We start from the raw sequence: 17,700 nt of genomic DNA on the forward strand, positions 1-17,700 counted from the left end.
GAGGGCCCTGCCTGGGGTTTCTGGATCAGCAGCTGCTGTCCTTCATTCCTGGGGTAACAAACCAACAAAATCCCAGGGACTGGACCTTGTATGGAGTCTGATCCTGAAAACAGGGCACAGAGCACGCTGCTGTGGCTGGGCTGGGCTTTTCTGGGCTGGCTGAGGCATCCGGAGCTGCTGGAGCAGCTTCCTTGGAAATAACACGTTGTGAGTGCTGCAGCAAACCTGGGGAGCAGCCCGAACCCCTGGGGGCCCTGGGCTGCCAGGAGTTGGGAATCTCCAGCTGGACTGGGGGACACAAGAGCCTTTTCCCCTAAACAAGGGAATAATGAGGCTGTAATTTCAACAAAATGCTTTATGGGTGCCTCTCACTTGTAGGGGAATGGGGCTTCCCTCTGCAAATTCCTGGATGCAAATTCCTCCTCTCAAAGGAGCCTTTTAATGGACAGGGAAAGTCCTCTGTGTTCTCTTTGTACACATCATCCTTTCACCATTTTATTTATTTTATTTTATTTTATTTTATTTTATTTTATTTTATTTTATTTTATTTTATTTTATTTTATTTTATTTTATTTTATTTTTCACATGTATTATATTCTATGTATTTTATCCCATTTATTATATTCTATTTATTTTATTCTATTTTCTTTTCTCTGCTCTGCTGTACTTGCCTTTTGAGGCTTTTTTTTGCTTTCTTTACACATTGTTTCCCCAACACAGATCCTTTTTTTTGCTTTCTGTAATATTCTTCTGAGTAACCTGTGCCCCCAGATTGCCCCTCCTAAAAATTCCCTGGTTTTCCTTTGTGAGATGATCGCAAAGCTTTTGATGAGCCAGGTGCAATTACTTAACAGACAAGAAGAAAATGCCATAAAATAAAATACCCAAACCAAACCCTTGCACCTTTTTGTTTTGTCAGAAGAGACAGACCTTAATCCATGCCTAAACATGGGAATCACTGTGGCTTTGCAGGGTTTGTGACTCAAATTCTTCCTAAATTCTTGTTACCTGCAAATCACAGTGGCACAGAGTTGTTCAGGTTGAAAAAGACCTTTAAAATCATCAAGTCCAGCAGCAGCACCACCAAACCACATCTTCCAGTGCCACATCCACACATTTTTTGGACACTTCAGGGATGGAGACTCCACCCCTTCCCTGGGCAGCTGTGCCAGGGCTGGTCACTCCTTTCAGTGAAGAAATTCTCCCAGTATCCCACCTAACCCTCCCCTGAGGCCATCAGATACCTTTGGTTTCCCAGAGTGTGGAGGCTTGGAGAAGCTGTTGAGCAGACTCCCGATGAGTGTGGGATGCAGTGGTGTCAGCCAGGGGAGGTTTTGGGGAGAGCTTTTACCTGGGGCTGTTGGGAGAGCAGCTGGTGCCATCCTTGGTGGGTGCCCCGTGGCCCTGGGGAGGGAGAGGGACACAGCAGTGACACAGGAGCTGCTGGGAGCCATCCCAGGCTGGATGGAGACACTCTCTCACACCTCCCAGGCTGCTGAATTCCACAGAGCTGCTGTTGTTTCTGCTTGCTCAGCTGCTGGGGGAACACCCACCCACTGCCACCCCTCAGCTCCCTGGTGGCGGTTGGGAGCATCCTGGAGAGGAGAGAACCAGCCTGGCAGTGGCAAAGGCACAGGCAATCATGGAATCATGGAATGGCTTGGCTTGGAAGTACCTCAAAGCCCATTCAGTGCCACCCCTGCCATGGGCAGGGACACCTTCCACTGTCCCAGGGTGCTCCAAGCCCCGTCCAGCCTGGCCTGGGACACTTCCAGGGATCCAGAGGCATCAACATTTTTATATCAGCACAGCCAACATTGTTCTCCCTTTCTCTCCTCAGCTGGTGGGGCTGAGTGTCTCCAATGGGAAGGACCAGCTCGTGGTGTTCCACACCAAAGACAACAAGGATCTCATCGTTTGTCTCTTCAGCAATGACCCCTCCAACGACAGCAGGATCGGGGAGCTCGTGGGAGTCCTGGCCAGTCACTTCAAGAGGTCAGTGCTGGGGCTGGGGCTGCTGGACACCTATTCCAAAGTGGAGATCATCCCTGGAGTCACTGTGCTGCTGGGCTGCAGCTGGAGCTGTGGTACTTCACTGCACTCTTGGGATACCACAGTGACCTTTCTTCCTGGCGTTTTTGGGACACACTTTTTACTCTTTGTTGCCTCTTCTGCCTTCCCTGTATGTGTGTGGCAGCCACAGGTGTTTGGGGGACAAATGTCACTGAAGGTGCACTTGGGGTGTGTCACAATGGCTCCTGAGGACTTCCTACAGCCAAACTCTTCATACTTAAAATTAAGATGGAGCTTTTCTTTCAGATTGACCCCTGCCCCAGTACCATAAATCACCAGCAGGTGATTTATTGCTTGAGCAATAAATCATTGCTGTGCAATGTCACCTCTGCTCCCTGAAGTCTGTCTGTCTTGTAAATCCCTGAGCCAAAGCTGGTGATTTGGTATGGGGGTATCTGGGATTGAGCTCCTGGAGCAGCAGGAGTCACCTGGATCCCAGGAGTGAATTCCAAGCTGCCCACACCAGCACCAGGCACAGAAAGGAACTCCAGGGAGAAACAGACTATGGAGTGAGCAGATCTTTGGGTTGTTCCCTGGCTCCTCCAGAGGAGATTCCCAAGAGGAATGATGCTGCTCAGCACGTGCAGCCTTGGCTTTGCTGTTCACAAGCCCCACAGAACTGAGAGAACCTTTATAGGTAAATCTTCATACAGAGCTGTGAGTATCAGGAAAACGAGAGGGAATTTTGGTCCCTTTAGGTCCCTGGGTGTTTTTCCATGAATTCAAGAAGACCGAGCTGGTCCAGCTACTTCACACCATAGTGTGAAGTTCAGGACTGGCCCTGCTTCTTTGGGCAGAGGCTGAGTCCATTGGAAATGGATTCTCAGCATTGGCATAACTTGATTGGGGAAATTTGGTGCTGCAAAGCAACAGAAAACATTCTCTAGTTTTGGTTTTACCTAAATATTGTTTCGTGTCAAAGGCAGCTGCTCTTGAAGGCTCAGGAGATTCTGTAAAGCAATGCACTTTGTTTGGGAAGCCTGGAAGTCCCTGGAGCTCTTCCATCCAGCATCACCTTCAGGTGGCTGATGCTCCTCAGGGCTTTGCTAGATCTCTGGTGTGGGGATGGGCTGTGACACTGTTGGTGACACTCCAGCTCCTGTGTTCAGTGTCCAATTATCCAAAATTGCTTTTACTTTTGCTCAGATGGGTCCCCCAAGCACCAGCCCTTGTGTCACCTGTTCCCCACCCAGCCTCAGGCAGAGGTGCTTCATTTTAACAAAGGATGTTGTGACCATGAGCCTGAAATGTTGCACCATTCTCCTAAAGGTGGAAACTGCTGATTTCCAGTTTCTTATACTGATTTAACAGTGACATTTCTATCTTTAAAAAGAATTTGATTTAATCTAATCACTGTCTGTAGGAGAATGGCAGTTAAATACATTTATGTGCTGATCAGCTCCACTTAACACAATATTAGCATTATTTTAGTGCTTGGAATGACAAATCTCAGCACAGCTGGGTAAATGGGAGAGCTGCTGTAGAAGCCCCTTTTTCTCCAACATACAATAAAAGCTCCTGGATGAAGGGCAATGCACAGGACAACTTGCATTTTGTTTCCCAAATATATAAATGTCATGGTTTCCCTCTTCAAAGCAATATCTGTAAATCAAAACATTCAGGAATGTATTCATGTTTTCCATCACTTACCATTTTCCTAGCATCAAAAACTCCTGTCAGTGAATGGGATTAGCTGACCCTGTGCTGCAGAGGCACTGGGGGAATTCCTCATTAGCCAGGATTAGCTGCGGGTCGTGTGCCTCGGCAGGGGTCGGGTTTCTCTGCCCTGCCCGAGGAGGTGCTCGCTGTGAGCTAAGGCTGGAGCCAGCAGGAAAATCTCAAGCCTAAAAGTTCAGTTGCTTGGAAGATCCCACCCATGGTGGGGTTTAAGGGCTCTGCTCCCCCTGGGGTGTGGGAGCAGCTCCCGTGGGTTCCAGGGCTCTCTCTGAACATTAAAAGCAATTTCCAGCCATCTCAGCACACATCCTGAATCCCTGCTGGGAGGTTTTAGCAGGGCTGAGGTGTCACAGGCACCTGTGGCTGTGTGGGTGGTGGTAGGTAATGATCCTTTAACTGTGTGTGTAAAAAAATCATGTGGGTTCAGTGCCATTCTGTGGTGTAGGAAAGGGGAGGAGGAGGCTGCTGGTGTCACTTGAGCTGAGGACACCCAAACCTTCTCATTCTGATACTTTCTATCAGTTTTGTTGGGTTTTTTATTCCAAACTCTTTGAACTGGGAACATCAATGCTCACACATCTATTTGGGAATTTTGGACATTTTCAGCAAGAAATAGCTTGGACATTTTAGAGCAATTATAGAGGTGACATCTCTCAATGCTGCATTCTGCAGCTGCTTTTGGGCACAAAGGCTTCACATTTCGGAATGTTTTGCCTGAGTTCACGTTTCTTTGCATCACCTATGAAAGCTTCATGAAGCTGTGTCTTTTAAAAGTTATTCCTGGTAGGAATTGTCTTGCTTTGAGATTGTGGTTCACAAATAAGTGTTTATACAGGGGAAAACTAACATGAGGCTGCTGTGAGCTGTAACATTTTTAGTGGAGTTAGCAGGAGTTCAAGTCACGCTTCTACTGAGTCAGCTGGATTTGGGGTTTTTTTACAATGCCGCTGAATTCCCAATAGAAATTATGGGAAGCTGGATGAGGTGTTGATGTAGTGGCCACAGAAAGTTCATGTCTGCCTGCAAAGCAGTGTGTAGTGTCCATGAGCCTGAGCTCCCCTGGGAATTTCCTGGCTGTCTCCACATCAGGGATGGGCATCTCCTGCCAGAGCCCTGGAGAGCTGGGATGCAGTGAGTGCCTGGAGCAGCTGGGAGGATCCGTGGTCCCTTGCAGGAGTAGGTGTGTGAAATCTGGGTCATGTTTCTGCCCTTGGTGCCCAGCAGGAAGCAAAGTGCTGTGCAGTAGCTCAGAGTTCAGTGCCCTGGTCCTTGGTGTGCCAAGGCAGGGAGCAGCTCCTGGGAGCTCTGGGTGTGGCCACAGCCTCCCTGCCAGTGCTGGGGCTCAGGGGAAGGGACCTGAGGGGCTCTTGGAGGAGAGGGGGTGGGTGTAGAAGGGCAGGATTATATTTGCCATTTCCATTTTACATCCTCATGGCCCCTTGGGCTGTAGAAGATGTCTGGAGTCAGCAGTGCAGGGCACTGAGGACTTTCTGGGTGCCTTTCACCTGAGATGACCCAGCTGTGGTCACCTCCCTGTGCTCTCACCATGCTGTGCCTCCCACCTGTGTGGGGTCCTCCCCGTGTGGGTGGTCTGAGCCCTGGGGGTGCTCAGGTGTCCCCAGGGAAGGTGCCCAAGGCCCATCCTGTTCCCAGGGGTCATTCCCTGCCCCCTGGGAGCAGGCAGGGTTTGTTCTGTCTGGCTGCCCACGCGCTGGGATCGGGGAGTCACTGCCCTGCTCTCCAGTGCTTTCTGTTCCCTAATCCCCACGTTGGCTGAGCCACAGCCCTTGGGTTCCTTCCAGGATTCCTGGAGGGAAGGGAGAGTTAAAAGAGCAGTCAAAAGCAATCCCTGCACAACTCCAATAGAAAATCACTTGCCTGAGGATAATTTTATATTTTCCATTGCACTTTAGGACCTGTCAGCCAATTTTAATCATTAGTGTGCCCTGGATTCATCTTCCATAGTTCTGGGCCTTACCCTGGAGCGTTGGCTCCATACTGATGGAGCAGGAATTCACCCAGGGGGATCTCAGACTGCCTCAGGGGCTGGGGCTCCTGGTGGTCCTCAGGGAGATCACATTCCCCCTGTCCCTTCCTCCTGCCCTAAGTGCTGCCCTTGTGCTCCATCCCTGCATTTCACTGCATGAGTGAGGTGGCAGCAGTTTCTTTGGCTGGGGAAGTGGAGAGGTTTGGGTGTTGGATTTAGTGTCACCTGCACGTGTGTCACTGTAACACAGCAATGTGGCTGGGCAGGTGGAATTTATACATAAATTACATATGTAAATTGGGGAAAATCCATGTATATACATAGATAGGCACACATCCCAGAATCCTGGGGTGGCTTGGGTGGAAGGGACCTCAAAGCCCATCCCAGTGCCACCCCTGCCATGGGCAGGGATACCTTCCACTGTCCCAGGCTGCTCCATGCCCTGTCCAGCCTGGCCTTGGACACTTCCAGGGATCCAGGGGCAACTACAGCTGCTCTGGGCACCCTGTGCCAGTGCCCAGAATATCTGCAAGAACTGAGGAAAAATACGTTTATATTTATGTAAAATGTAGGAAATTCTGTGTATATACATCTACAGAGATGTAAAAAAAATCTGTGCCCTCAGATTTCAAACCAGGTGAAACAGGCCCAGGCTTCCCAGGCTTCAATTCCAGGCCAGACTTGCCTGGAGAAGCACATCCCAAAACACCTCTGTGGTTCCCTCAGCACATGGGGACACAACTGGGATTAAAGCTTTTTCTGCTGAATTCTGAGCAGAGCAGGAGCCTGCGAGGGGAGAAGCGAGGTCACATCTGGTGGGGTCACATCTGGTGGGGTCACAGCTGGTGGGGTCACAGCTGGTGGGGTCACAGCTGGTGGGGTCACCAGAGGCTGCTCATCCTTTGGGGTGGGTGTAGGGAAACCCAAAGCTGAGCTGGGGCTGGAGGAGACACCTCAGGGCATTCAGAAAAGCATTTTTTAGGGGGAAAAAGAGCACTTTGCTGTTTCCCTGGCATTCAAAGCTTCAGCCACAGAACTGGAACTGCTCCAATCTGGGGATGAGGCGTTGTTCCCCTGACACCCTGCACTGCAGAAGTCACTGTCAGGTAAATCCTCCCCAGAGCTGCAGCGATCTGGGAGGTTGGATCTGAGAAGAGAAGAGAACTCACAGATGTTTTTTCCTGGTGTTTGCTCTTTGCTCCAGTGGTGGCAAACAGAGCTTCTGCAAACACAGAAACGTGTGAGGATGGAACTGCTGCCATTATCTCAGAGATGCTGTTTGAGGGGAGCTGAGCAGTGATTTTGTTATTTAGTCTGAATGCAGAGGAGATGGAGACAAACACCCCATAAATACCCATTTTCAGCCCACTGTGAGAGAGCAGGAGCATTTGGTACGTTTTTGGTCCTGACTGTACACAAAGCCAGAGGAGATTCCACTTGGGGTGATTTTGATTGTTTGGGGAAAAAAAACTCAGCTCAGTAAACAGCCTGGTCTGGAACACAAATAATTTGATTAAAATAGATTCAAGATTTTTTATTTTATTTTTTTTCCACTGATGTGGAGAGACAAACCTTTGGCTCAGGCCCAGGAATCGCGTGATCAGGGGTTAAACCTTCAATTTGTTATATGAAGATGCTTTTTCCTATCAGAACTGGGCTGATTTTAATCAGTTTAAGATTGTTCCTTTCTTTTACAGCTGTTTACCTTTCTCTGGTAGAAACCTTGATTAACTACTGAGATTCAGGGAGCTAAACCAAGAGCATCTTCCATGTAGCCAGCGACAGTCGGGAGGGGACCATGGGGATATTAATGATGGGATCTGGGGACACAGGAAGGAGGAGGAGCCCAGATTGTTCAGGAGAACAGGAGCAAGGCTCCCAAAGCCTCTCCCCGAGGAAATAACCATGTCGTGGGGCAGAGCCTGCCCTCCGAGGAGGGGTGGCATCCCTGGCATCACAATCTGCCGCTTAAGCTTTGAGGAGATCCCTGAGCTGATGGGGTCTCCATCATTTTTAAGGATAATCCATTTTTAGGCAAGTTCTGCTGGGTTTTGGGGGTAGCCTGAACCCCCAGGTAGCAGCTTTTAAGCACCAAGTGCTTGACCCTGCAGAAGTGCAGTGGCAAAGGGAAAACATTTTCCTTTTACAAAATAAACGGGGAAATAAACAAACTGGAAATATTGGCCTAATTCTCTTGGCTTGTCTTTGTGACTTCAAAAAGATTTCTAGGCTTCAGCTAAGATTTCCCTTTGGTTGATGGTGTTTATAAAGTTGGACAGGGCTTGGAGCCACTGGGGACAGTGGAAGGTGTCCCTGCCCGTGGCAGGGGATGGCACTGGCTGATCCTTAAGGTCCCTTCCAACCCAGCCCATTCCATGATTCCCCAGTAATCAGCTCTGGTAATTCCTCTGTCGACCTCACAGTTGTAACTTGGGTTGAGAAATGAGTTTTCCTTGGAAAACAAATGAAAGATTTGTTGTTTTGAGTGACTCCAGGGCATGGATGGGTGGAATTACAGCACCCTGCTGAGACTGTCTCTGGTTTAATTCTTTTACATCCTGGAAAACTCTTGTTGCAACTGAGTTTTTCCAAACACTTGTCCCGTGGGAAGGGAACTCATTAAGGAACTTAGAAGAGGATTGTTCCCTTCCTTAAAACTCATCTTCCCTCTGCTGCTGCTGCTCATCCTTCATCTCTGAGTGGGTCCCTGGCCAGGGAAGCCTCCCCAGCTCACATTCCTGTGGAAAAGTACTTTTTGTTACACTTCTCAATGTGTTCCTAACATGGAAAAAAATATTTGTCTCCCTTAGGGTTGGATTAAGCCCTTTTCTGACCCAGAGATAGGGTAACTGAGAGGCATTTTCAAAACTTTTATTCTATTTTCAGTGTTACGTGAAGGGTGAGACAATAGAGATGTTATAATTTACACTATTACAATCAAAAGGTAACTATTTTAAAATTACAATACATTATAAGTGTTCCTTGGCTTATCAGCTTTTGCTACACCATGCTGTAAATGCCTTAAAGCCAATCATCTGAAATTACCCCTCATGAATCTTATTATAATGCATCTTTCATAGTTTTATTTCTCCGAAGTATCTAGTGTTATTTGCAAGGCCACCTTTTGAAACTTGTTTCTAGTTCCATTTCTCTCTCAGCAATGTCTGTCCTGTTCCATGGCATTTCTGAGCCAGCATTTCTTATCTCAAGGTTTACACACAGATACATTCTATGTAAACCTTCTATCAGACTTGAAGAATTTTCTACAGTTTCATTTCCCACACCTCAGTCTTGGATTTGTGATATTGAGAATGTAATGAGCTTGAGGGAGGGGTTTGCTCTCACCAGGCTGATGAGTTTGTGTGAATCCTTTATTTGAGTCCCAGCCTCTGCATCTAAAAGTCAATTCTTGTGTCTGATAACACAAATAGTAACAATTAATTGTGTTTCATGGTCTTTCTTTGAGTCCAGAGAGATTTATTGGTAAGTTTTCCTCCCCTGATCTGCCTGTCCCCTGTTACCATTGTATGCCAGCAGCAATTTTGTACAAAACCCTCTGGAAAGAGGAGTCAGTTTCATTCCTTTTTATCCTTTATTCCAGCAGCCCTGTGTAACTTTGGTGCTTTCCCTTCTCTGAGCAGCTCCTGGATGCCACAGCTCCATGTCCAGGGTTGTCCTGGGAGGGAGCTCTTGGTAAAACTGAAGTTCTTGGGGCTTGAGGTGCTGAAGGAGATTGATATTCCCATGGTGTCGCTTGGGGTCTCCTGGAGTTGTTTTGTGTTCAGGAAATCTTCCCCAGGGCACTTAAAAATCCTGGATTACTTCGTGAATTTGGACCCAGGTTTCTTCAGTAACTGTAATTCCTGGGAAATAGATCTCCAGTGACCCAAAAATCCTCTTCGGTGACCAGAGGTGTTCTCCAGTGGCCACAGGTGCTCTCCAGCCCACCACCCCGGTGTGATATTGTACAAATGATGGTTGTTCTCACTGAACATTTGCAGAGTTCTTTGAGTTTCCCAGTTCATTCCCTGTCTCCAGCTAAAGGATCTGCTGGGTTAAACTGGTGAATCCTTGGACAAGCTAAAGCACTAGGGTAAAGCTGGATTTTTTGTGGTCTTGGTGAAAAAACAGCATTGAGACTGTCAGAAGAGGTGAGACAGTCCTAGAGAAGAAAATTCAAAGCCATCCTCCTCCTCCTGCTCCTCCATTAGGGTTTCAGAAGCCTCAGACCCCTAAATATGAACATTTTATTTTTAGAACCCTCAGCATTTTCTGTGTCATTTTATGAGGCTCTGTCCAGCTCCCTGCTCTTCTTGAGACATTTATGATCAGAAAGCAATTAAGGTAATCACCCCTGAGGATCTGGAATTCCTGCATCTTACATCCCACAGCCACCCTTCCCAATCCAGCTTCCTTTTTGGTGCTGGGAACTGGGGATTTCCTTCAGCACAGGCACTGATGTGGGAATAGGAAGATGGAACTTTCCTATTTTTGAATTTTTCCTATATTTCCTAAATATTGGACTATTCTAAATATGGATTTTTCCTATATTTCCTAAATATTACAAACCTCTTCCTTTTCTGGCTCTGGGCTCTGTTCAGTGTACTCGTTATCACAAATTATTATTTTCAATCTTGAGCTGCAGCTCTCAGTGCTCATTCAACACTTGGAAAGTTTGACACAAATCCACACTTCTTTTTTTTCCTGGAAATGTTCAAAAACCCCGTGTGGGTGTGGCACTGGGGTGATGAACAGGGTGCTGGATTGACAGTTGGACTCGATGATCTTAAAGGTCTTTTCCACTTTAATGATTCATGATTCCATGAACCATCACCCTACCCCTGTTAAAACCTGACAGAAGCAGGAAGCATCTCCTAAGAAGTGTTGGAGCGTACAAACATAGCCCCAAATCCTCTGCTGCATCCCAAAATCACAGAATCCCAGAATGGTTTGGGTTGGAAGGGACCTTAACGCCCATTCAGTGCCACCCCTGTGCCATGGCAGGGACACCTTCCACTGTCCCAGGCTGCTCCTGCCCACCTTCCCAGGGAACAATTCCTAATTCCCAATCTCCCATCCAGCCCTGCCCTCTGGCAGTGGGAGCCATTCCCTGTGCCTGTCCCTCCATCCCCTGGAAATCCTCTCTCTCTGTGTTTCCTGTAGCTCCCTCAGGCCCTGCAAGGCCACAGTGGGGTCACCCCCTGTCTCCTCTCCAGGGGAGCACCCCCAGCTCTCCCAGCCTTTCCCCAGCAGAGCTGCTGCATCCCTGGGACCATCCTGGAGCCTCTCTGGGCTGTCTCCAGCAGCTCCAGGTCCCTCCTGCGCTGGGCCCAGGGCTGGGCAGCTCTGCAGGTGGGGTCTCACCTGAGCGGGGCAGAGGGGACAATCGCTGTCCCCTGGTGCCCAGGCTCTGGGGTCAGCCCAGGACAGGCTTTCTGGGCAGGGCTGTCACAGTTGAGATGGCCTCAATACACAGAGTGTCACCATACGATTTCAGAAAGCTCCAGCCCATACAGAGCAACACCCTGTCACATCAGAAGGCTTCAGACATCTGATTTTCTTGTTCTTTAGCCCAGTCTTTGATCCCCTCCTGTTCATGCAGTGCCCCTGTGTGCCCTCTGTCCCTGTGTGGTTGCTCAGCACACCTGGGCACTCCACGGCTCATTGCTGTCAGTGCTGCTCACCTGCTTCTCACAGCTGGACCCGTGGGGATGAGGCTGGGCCAGCCCCACTCCCAGTCACCCCAAACCGTCCCTACCCAGGGCCATGCCCAGCTGTGCCCCCGCAGCCCCGGGGCGGGTTCCGTGTGTGGCTGCACCACTGAGGGGTGTCCATGGTGCTGATCTTGCCTTGGTTCGTTCTCCCAGCCCGGCTCCGGAGCCTCTCCCTCCCTGGGCAGATGGCCCTGCCCGGGCTGCCCTGCCCGGGCTCTGTTCCAGCCTTGCCAGGCTGGCACAGCCGGGCTGCCCCAGCAGCTGCCCTGGCACACGGGCTGGGCACTGGGAGCAGCCCAAAGCTCAGCCTCAGAAAGCCTGCACCTTCTGGGTTGCCTTGGGGAGGGGATTGAGCTTCGTGCCATGTGCCCTCGTGGGAGGGCAGGGGGATGTGGAGCTGGGAGGCAGCTCCTGGAGAGGGAGAACCCCCCTGGCTACAGCCTGGGTGTGCAGCCCTGAGCTGCTGCTGTAAACAGCCCTTTGGGAGCCACAATGGACACAGATGGGTTTGGGTCAGCACAGAGCTCCCAACCTGAGCAGCTTCTGCTGAGATCAATGCTCAGCTCCTCTGCTCCCACTCTGGGATCCCAGCCCAGGCTGTTCTGTGTCCTCCCTGGGCTGTGGGAAGGGGCTGGGCTGGGCTGGCAGCACCAAGAGCTGCTCACAAAGCTTCAGGCACAGAAAATGCCTCGTGAGTGATGCTAAAACTTTACCAGGAGTTGTGCAGCCCCTTTGTTCCCAGTGACACACTTCAGGCTGGGTTTCCCACCTTGGTTTCCCACCTTGGCTCTCATTATTCCCAATAAAGTCTTGATGTGCTCCATGGGCCAGAGCCTGAGCCAAGCTTAGGAAAAGCTTTGCCTTTAACTGCACTCCTTCAGTTTGGGGAGAGCTCTCAGTATCAGTCCCAAAGAGGTTTCTGTAAAAATGAGGACAGCAATGGTTTTCAAGGCCTTAATATTTTTAGGGACATGGAAATTTAATAAAATAAAGAGGATCAGTAGGTTGGTTATGTTTGAAACAATAAGGGAAAATGCATTTTTCTCTTTAATATTTAAGAGAATATTAAATGTTGATATTGATTAATATATTAGATATTTGATCCAGCCACTTTTTACATTCTTACATAAAACAAAGTATCATGAAAATACACATTAACAAAGCTTTCCTGTTCTTTTGCTCTGTGGCATCTTCAGCAGAGCCAAAACTGCTCTTTTCAGCTTCCTTTCCTCCCATTTTCCTCTGGCTCAGCTCATTGCATCTCCTGAGCTCAGATTTGAGTTGTTCTCCAGAAGGCATTTCTGTGACTGCTCTGTCAGGAGTCACTGGGATCCCAGAAAATTATTCTATTTAATGATTTCAGTCTATTTAGTGACTCCAGTTAGTGATTTTTCACATAGCTCAAATGTTATGCTTAGAGGGGAGGTTTGGATTTGGGTTTTTTTCAGGATGTTTGGAGGATCTCACTGATAAAATCTGAATGTGCTGAAGACCCCGAGCTTGGGGCTTGGCATTTATGGAAATGTCTGAAGAGCTTTTTAATCAGATACTAAATATTTGGCAAAAATATTGGCTCCCAACAATTCCTTCTGAAGCTGAGGTCAAATAAATTAGAATTGAAACATGGCTGTATTGGAAAAACAAGGCAAAACCATTTATTACTTGATAGATTTTAGAGCTTTTATTTTGTTTTTTTTGCAACAGATACAGAACTGAATCTGTGAGCTAAAGGTTAAAGCTTGTGCTGTACAGCAGGCTGGAAAAAAAAAATCATGTTCCTGGTGTAAAACTGAAGTAGATCAACTCAATCCACTGAGTCTGCAGTGTTGCTCTCCGTACAAATCCTCCTACACCAGGTTGTCATTTTTTACCCAAATTTCTGAGTGTGTTTGGTCCATGGCTCTTTTCTTTCCCCTTTGCTCTGCCAAATTCCTAAATTAAGCTGTGTTGGGTTTTTGATGTAATATAAGAAAGATTTGCATAAGTGCATTTATGGTAATTTTGTGGTGAGTTTTAATGTGTTGGCTCCATTTCAGCCCTTCAGATCCTTAAATCACTTTTGATTAGCTGTTGCTTAAACATTGCTTTTTTCCCCCTTTTGAAAACAGAGGCACTGGGGATGAGCTGAGGCAAATTTCTTGTAAATCTGCTTTGTTGCTGGAGTCAGGCTGAGACTTTGCTCCTGCCCAGAGCTGGGTGTAATAATTTATTATACAAATTATTATCCAACAATTCGTTATTATGCTGAATTAAGTGAGAGAAAAAAAAAACAAAACAGAGGGGAGTGCTGGTGTGGAAAACCCAATTTTTTTTTCCCCAGATAAAGAAGTTTTTCACAGTGAGGGAGGTGAGGCCCTGGCACAGGTGCCCAGAGCAGCCGTGGCTGCCCCTGGGTCCCTGGCAGTGCCCAAGGCCAGGCTGGACACTGGGGCTGGAGCAGCCTAGGACAGTGAAAGGTGTTCCTGCCATGGCAGGGGTGGCACTGGGTGGGGTTTAAGGTCCCTTCCCATCCTGGGATTCTGGGATAAATCCCACTCAGAGGAGGCAGCTGGAGTTTGGGCTCCTCTCCCCACCAGATGTGGTGGCAGGATCCTGATGGTGCAACTGTCCCACTCCCAGGAAAGCTCTGGGAATTGTGTTATTCTCATTTTCTTTTCTGTGCTGGGCTCTGAGCTGTGGGATCCCTTCGAGGTGCTTAAAAAACAAAAATCCTGTGGTGGAAAATGTCACCTTAAAGGATCTGGCCTGGATAAGTGCTGAGGCACCAGGCTGAGGGCAGGGCAGGGCTGGGAGGGATCCCAGTGCCAGCCTGGGCTGCCTGAACACCAGGGGTTGGAGGCTGTGGGGATGTGAGGAGGAGAGCTCCCAGCACAGTGTGGATTTCTCTCGGGGTTCCTAGGTCAGGCTGACCCCAAGAGAGATCCTAAAGTCTTTGCTTCCCTAGCCCGAATGCAGCCAAAGAAGGAGCCTGGAATGCTTCCAATTGTGCTTTTTCAAGGTTGTTTATTTCTTCTTATCTCTATATTCTTTCTCTGAACTGCCGTGGTCCGCCTAGTACAGAAGCCATAGCAGTCTGGCCTCGAGTCCTGGGCGGCTCCCAGGACTCAAAACTACGTGTGTATGTTTACAATTTCTTCACCAATTCCCATCACCTATGTTAGACAGTGCATCTCTACCTTAAACCAATAGAAAAATGTCACCACCACACCAAGACATGGAGAACAAGACAAAGAAGAAGAAGGCCAGGACACGCCCAAATACCTCCATCTTGTACCCCCTTGAACCCCATTCTAAAAATCCCAAAATTCTACTTTTCCACCCTGTGTTAGTTCAAATATCACACTACTAAAACCCTTATGACTTGTAATTCCTCATTTCAAATTGACAGTTTTCCACGGGCTAAAATTGAAGCCACAGGTTATTTTTGACTTCATGCCAGGGTCTCCGAGCCCCCTGCCAGGGTCTCGAGCCAGCCAGGGCAGCCAGAGGGATGTGCTGGACTCCGACAGCACAGCACACCAGGCTCAGACCCGAGCTGCTGCCAGGAGGTGCCACATGCACATCACCACATGCTGGTGTTGGTGTGCCAGGAGTGGCTGCAGTGCTGATCTCCTCTCCCAGCCCCAGCCCCAGCCCCATCTCCTGCTCTGGGGCAGCTCCCTGGTGTCCTCTGGGCACACAGGAACAGCCTGCCTTTTCCTGGGGGTCCATGTGGGATTCCTGCCTTTTCCTGGGGGTCCAGGTGGGGTCCCTGCAATCAGAGAGGCTCCCAGCCTCTCCAGGATGCTCGGCCTTCAGCTCCTCCCCAGGGGAGAACAATGAGCCATTTTCTCCCTGCCACATTCACTGGGTTGATAAGTAGCTGGCAAAAGGAGCTTCTTGGGGTCACAAAATCCCAGAATATCCTGAGCTGGACCCAGGAGGATCACCAGCTCCTCAGGGTTTGCTGCCCATGCAGGCACAGGGAGGAGTTTATTTGAGGGCCCCTCACCGCCCCACAGTCTGTGGCTGGAATGGGTGTGGAGGGAGCAGCTTTCACTGCAGATTTCATCCCATTTCAATCCATCCTTTCCTTCAAGGATTTCATCTGGGAGGTGCAATGCTGAGAAACCAAAATTAGGAAAAGTCCAAAGCGCACCTATGCTTCCACATTCAGATCCATCCAACCTGGACCCTGCCTCGAAGGTGGATGAGCTTTTGTGTTGTCACTGGCCTTGTTTTCCTTCCCACTAATAGGGAATGCTGGAGTGGAAGGAGATCTGGATATGCACCAGGTGTGGAGATGTTCCAGAGAACTCCTGAAATGCCCCAGATTTCCAGCAGCATCATTTTCTCAATGTCCATCTCTGCTTGTGTCCCTGAGGGCCAGCACTGAGCTGCTCCCAGGCTCTTCCAGCCAAGGCTTGGAGGCAAAGTGCTGGTTTGGTTTTCAGGGCAGGACTGAAGGATTTAAATGTGGGTGTCAAACAGCAACATCTGACAGTGACAGCATTTCTTGGTTTGAATGGACAGGTGTCTGCTGAGGAAGGCAGGAGCCTCCCCTGAAATGGAAAATGTAAACCCCCTCCCTCTGAATTGTTATAATTGTGAATTTAAGGGGCTCTCAGGTGAAGATTCCTGAGTAGGAATAACAGTTTTTTATTAGGAAAAATACAAATGCAGTAATACAAAACAACACTCCCAGAGTCAGAGCAGGCCCTGGCACCTGTGGGTCAGGGTGGTGGCAGCAGTGCCATTCCATGGTGGCTCAGCCCTCCTGCAGTGCCAGCTGTGCTTCTGCTGGAGCAGGATCCTGGACAAGGCTGGAGTTTTCCTCTGGAGCTCCAGGGCTGCTGGAGATGGGCCTGGGCTCCCTCTGGGAATGCAGTGGGGAAGAAAGCTGCTCCTCTGGGAATGCAGTGGGCAAAGGCTGCTGTGCTGTTCCAAGGTCAGATTGGATCCAGGTAGGAATGCTTGGCTCCTCCCCTGGGCAGAGCCTCTCCCCATGGGATGATGGAATTTTCTCAGCCATGCAGGGACACTCACTGACCATGAACAGCAGAGATCTCCTGGAGGGAGGATTGGCTGTGGGAGAGATAAAGAAAACTGCCCAAAGAGCAGCAGAGAGCTGCCCCAGCTCTGACAGATGGCAATGGAATACACACCCCAGCCACATCTTGCATTTCCAACCTAAGACACAGGAGCTGGTGGCTCCTTGATATCCCTTTGTTCCCCCTTCTGTCCCCCCGAGGATCCTGCTCCAGCTGAGCTGTGTCAGTGCCATGCAGGACACTGGGGGGCTGGAGAGCAGGGACCACCCAAACGTGGGAGCAGAGCAGCTGGGGATGGGGGTTCTGCTCTGGAGCCACTGGAATCCTGTGCCAAACAGAGCATTTGACCCAGGAGTGCAGGGGGAAGGGAAGGGGCAGGGGATGGGCTTTGGGAATGGGGCATTGTCCTGCTGGGCCAGAGTGGCCGCTCAGTCTGGGGCTGTCTGTGCTGCTGGCACCCTGCTGCCCTTCACCATCCCTCCCTTGGCTTTGGCCTCCCAGCACACAAAGCCACAGGCATCCTCCCTCTCCCATCTCTGTCCCATCCCTACACAGCACACGATGGTCCCCAGAGCTTCCTTCCTTCCTTCCTTCCTTCCTTCCTTCCTTCCTTCCTTCCTTCCTTCCTTCCTTCCTTCCTTCCTTCCTTCCTTCCTTCCTTCCTTCCTTCCTTCCTTCCTTCCTTCCTTCCTTCCTTCCTTCCTTCCTTCCTTCCTTCCTTCCTTCCTTCCTGCCTTCCTGCCTTCCTGCCTTCCTGCCTTCCTTCCTGCCTTCCTTCCTTCCTTCCTCCCTTCCTCCCTTCCTCCCTTCCTTCCTCCCTCCCTCCCTCCCTCCCTCCCTTCCTCCCTCCCTTCCTTCCTCCCTTCCTCCCTTCCTCCCTCCCTCCCTTCCTTCATCCCTCCCTCCCTCCCTTCCTCCTTCCCCCTGCTTTAGGACTGGGCAGGGAGTCACTGGGGTGGGTGCTTTGAGGTTGATTTCTTCAGCACAAGTCCTGAGAGGTGGGCAAAGAAATCTGAAAGGAAAGAGGATAATGCTCTGATTCCATTAAATCCCTGAGCCTTAAAATCCCAACCTGCATTTCCCCACTGTCCTCATCCTTCCTCTGAACACCCAGTTCCATACTGGGAGCTCCGTGTGGTGCTGCTGCTGATCCCAGGAGTACACAGCTGCTTTCAGGAGGCTGCCACACATTTTCCCTGGAATTCTGCCCACCTCGCTG

At 49.5% G+C, this 17,700-nt stretch overlaps 1 protein-coding gene across 2 annotated transcripts in view; it reads left to right on the forward strand.

The window, feature by feature from the left end:
• MYO1D (myosin ID) overlaps positions 1 to 17,700 on the forward strand; it is a 154,697-nt gene that overhangs the window by 93,879 nt on the left and 43,118 nt on the right. The window contains exons 21-22 of one of the 2 annotated variants that reach the window (XM_054000239.1): positions 1,841 to 1,995; positions 13,156 to 13,234. In XM_054000239.1, the coding sequence (XP_053856214.1) occupies positions 1,841 to 1,995; positions 13,156 to 13,180 (180 nt within the window). In that variant the 3' untranslated portion in view covers positions 13,181 to 13,234. Of the gene's footprint in view, positions 1 to 1,840; positions 1,996 to 13,155; positions 13,235 to 17,700 lie in introns of those variants that run through there. The other variant, XM_054000238.1, reaches the window with a different exon arrangement.

Source organism: Vidua macroura, chromosome 27, assembly GCF_024509145.1.
Source record: "Vidua macroura isolate BioBank_ID:100142 chromosome 27, ASM2450914v1, whole genome shotgun sequence".
NCBI lineage: Eukaryota > Metazoa > Chordata > Aves > Passeriformes > Viduidae > Vidua > Vidua macroura.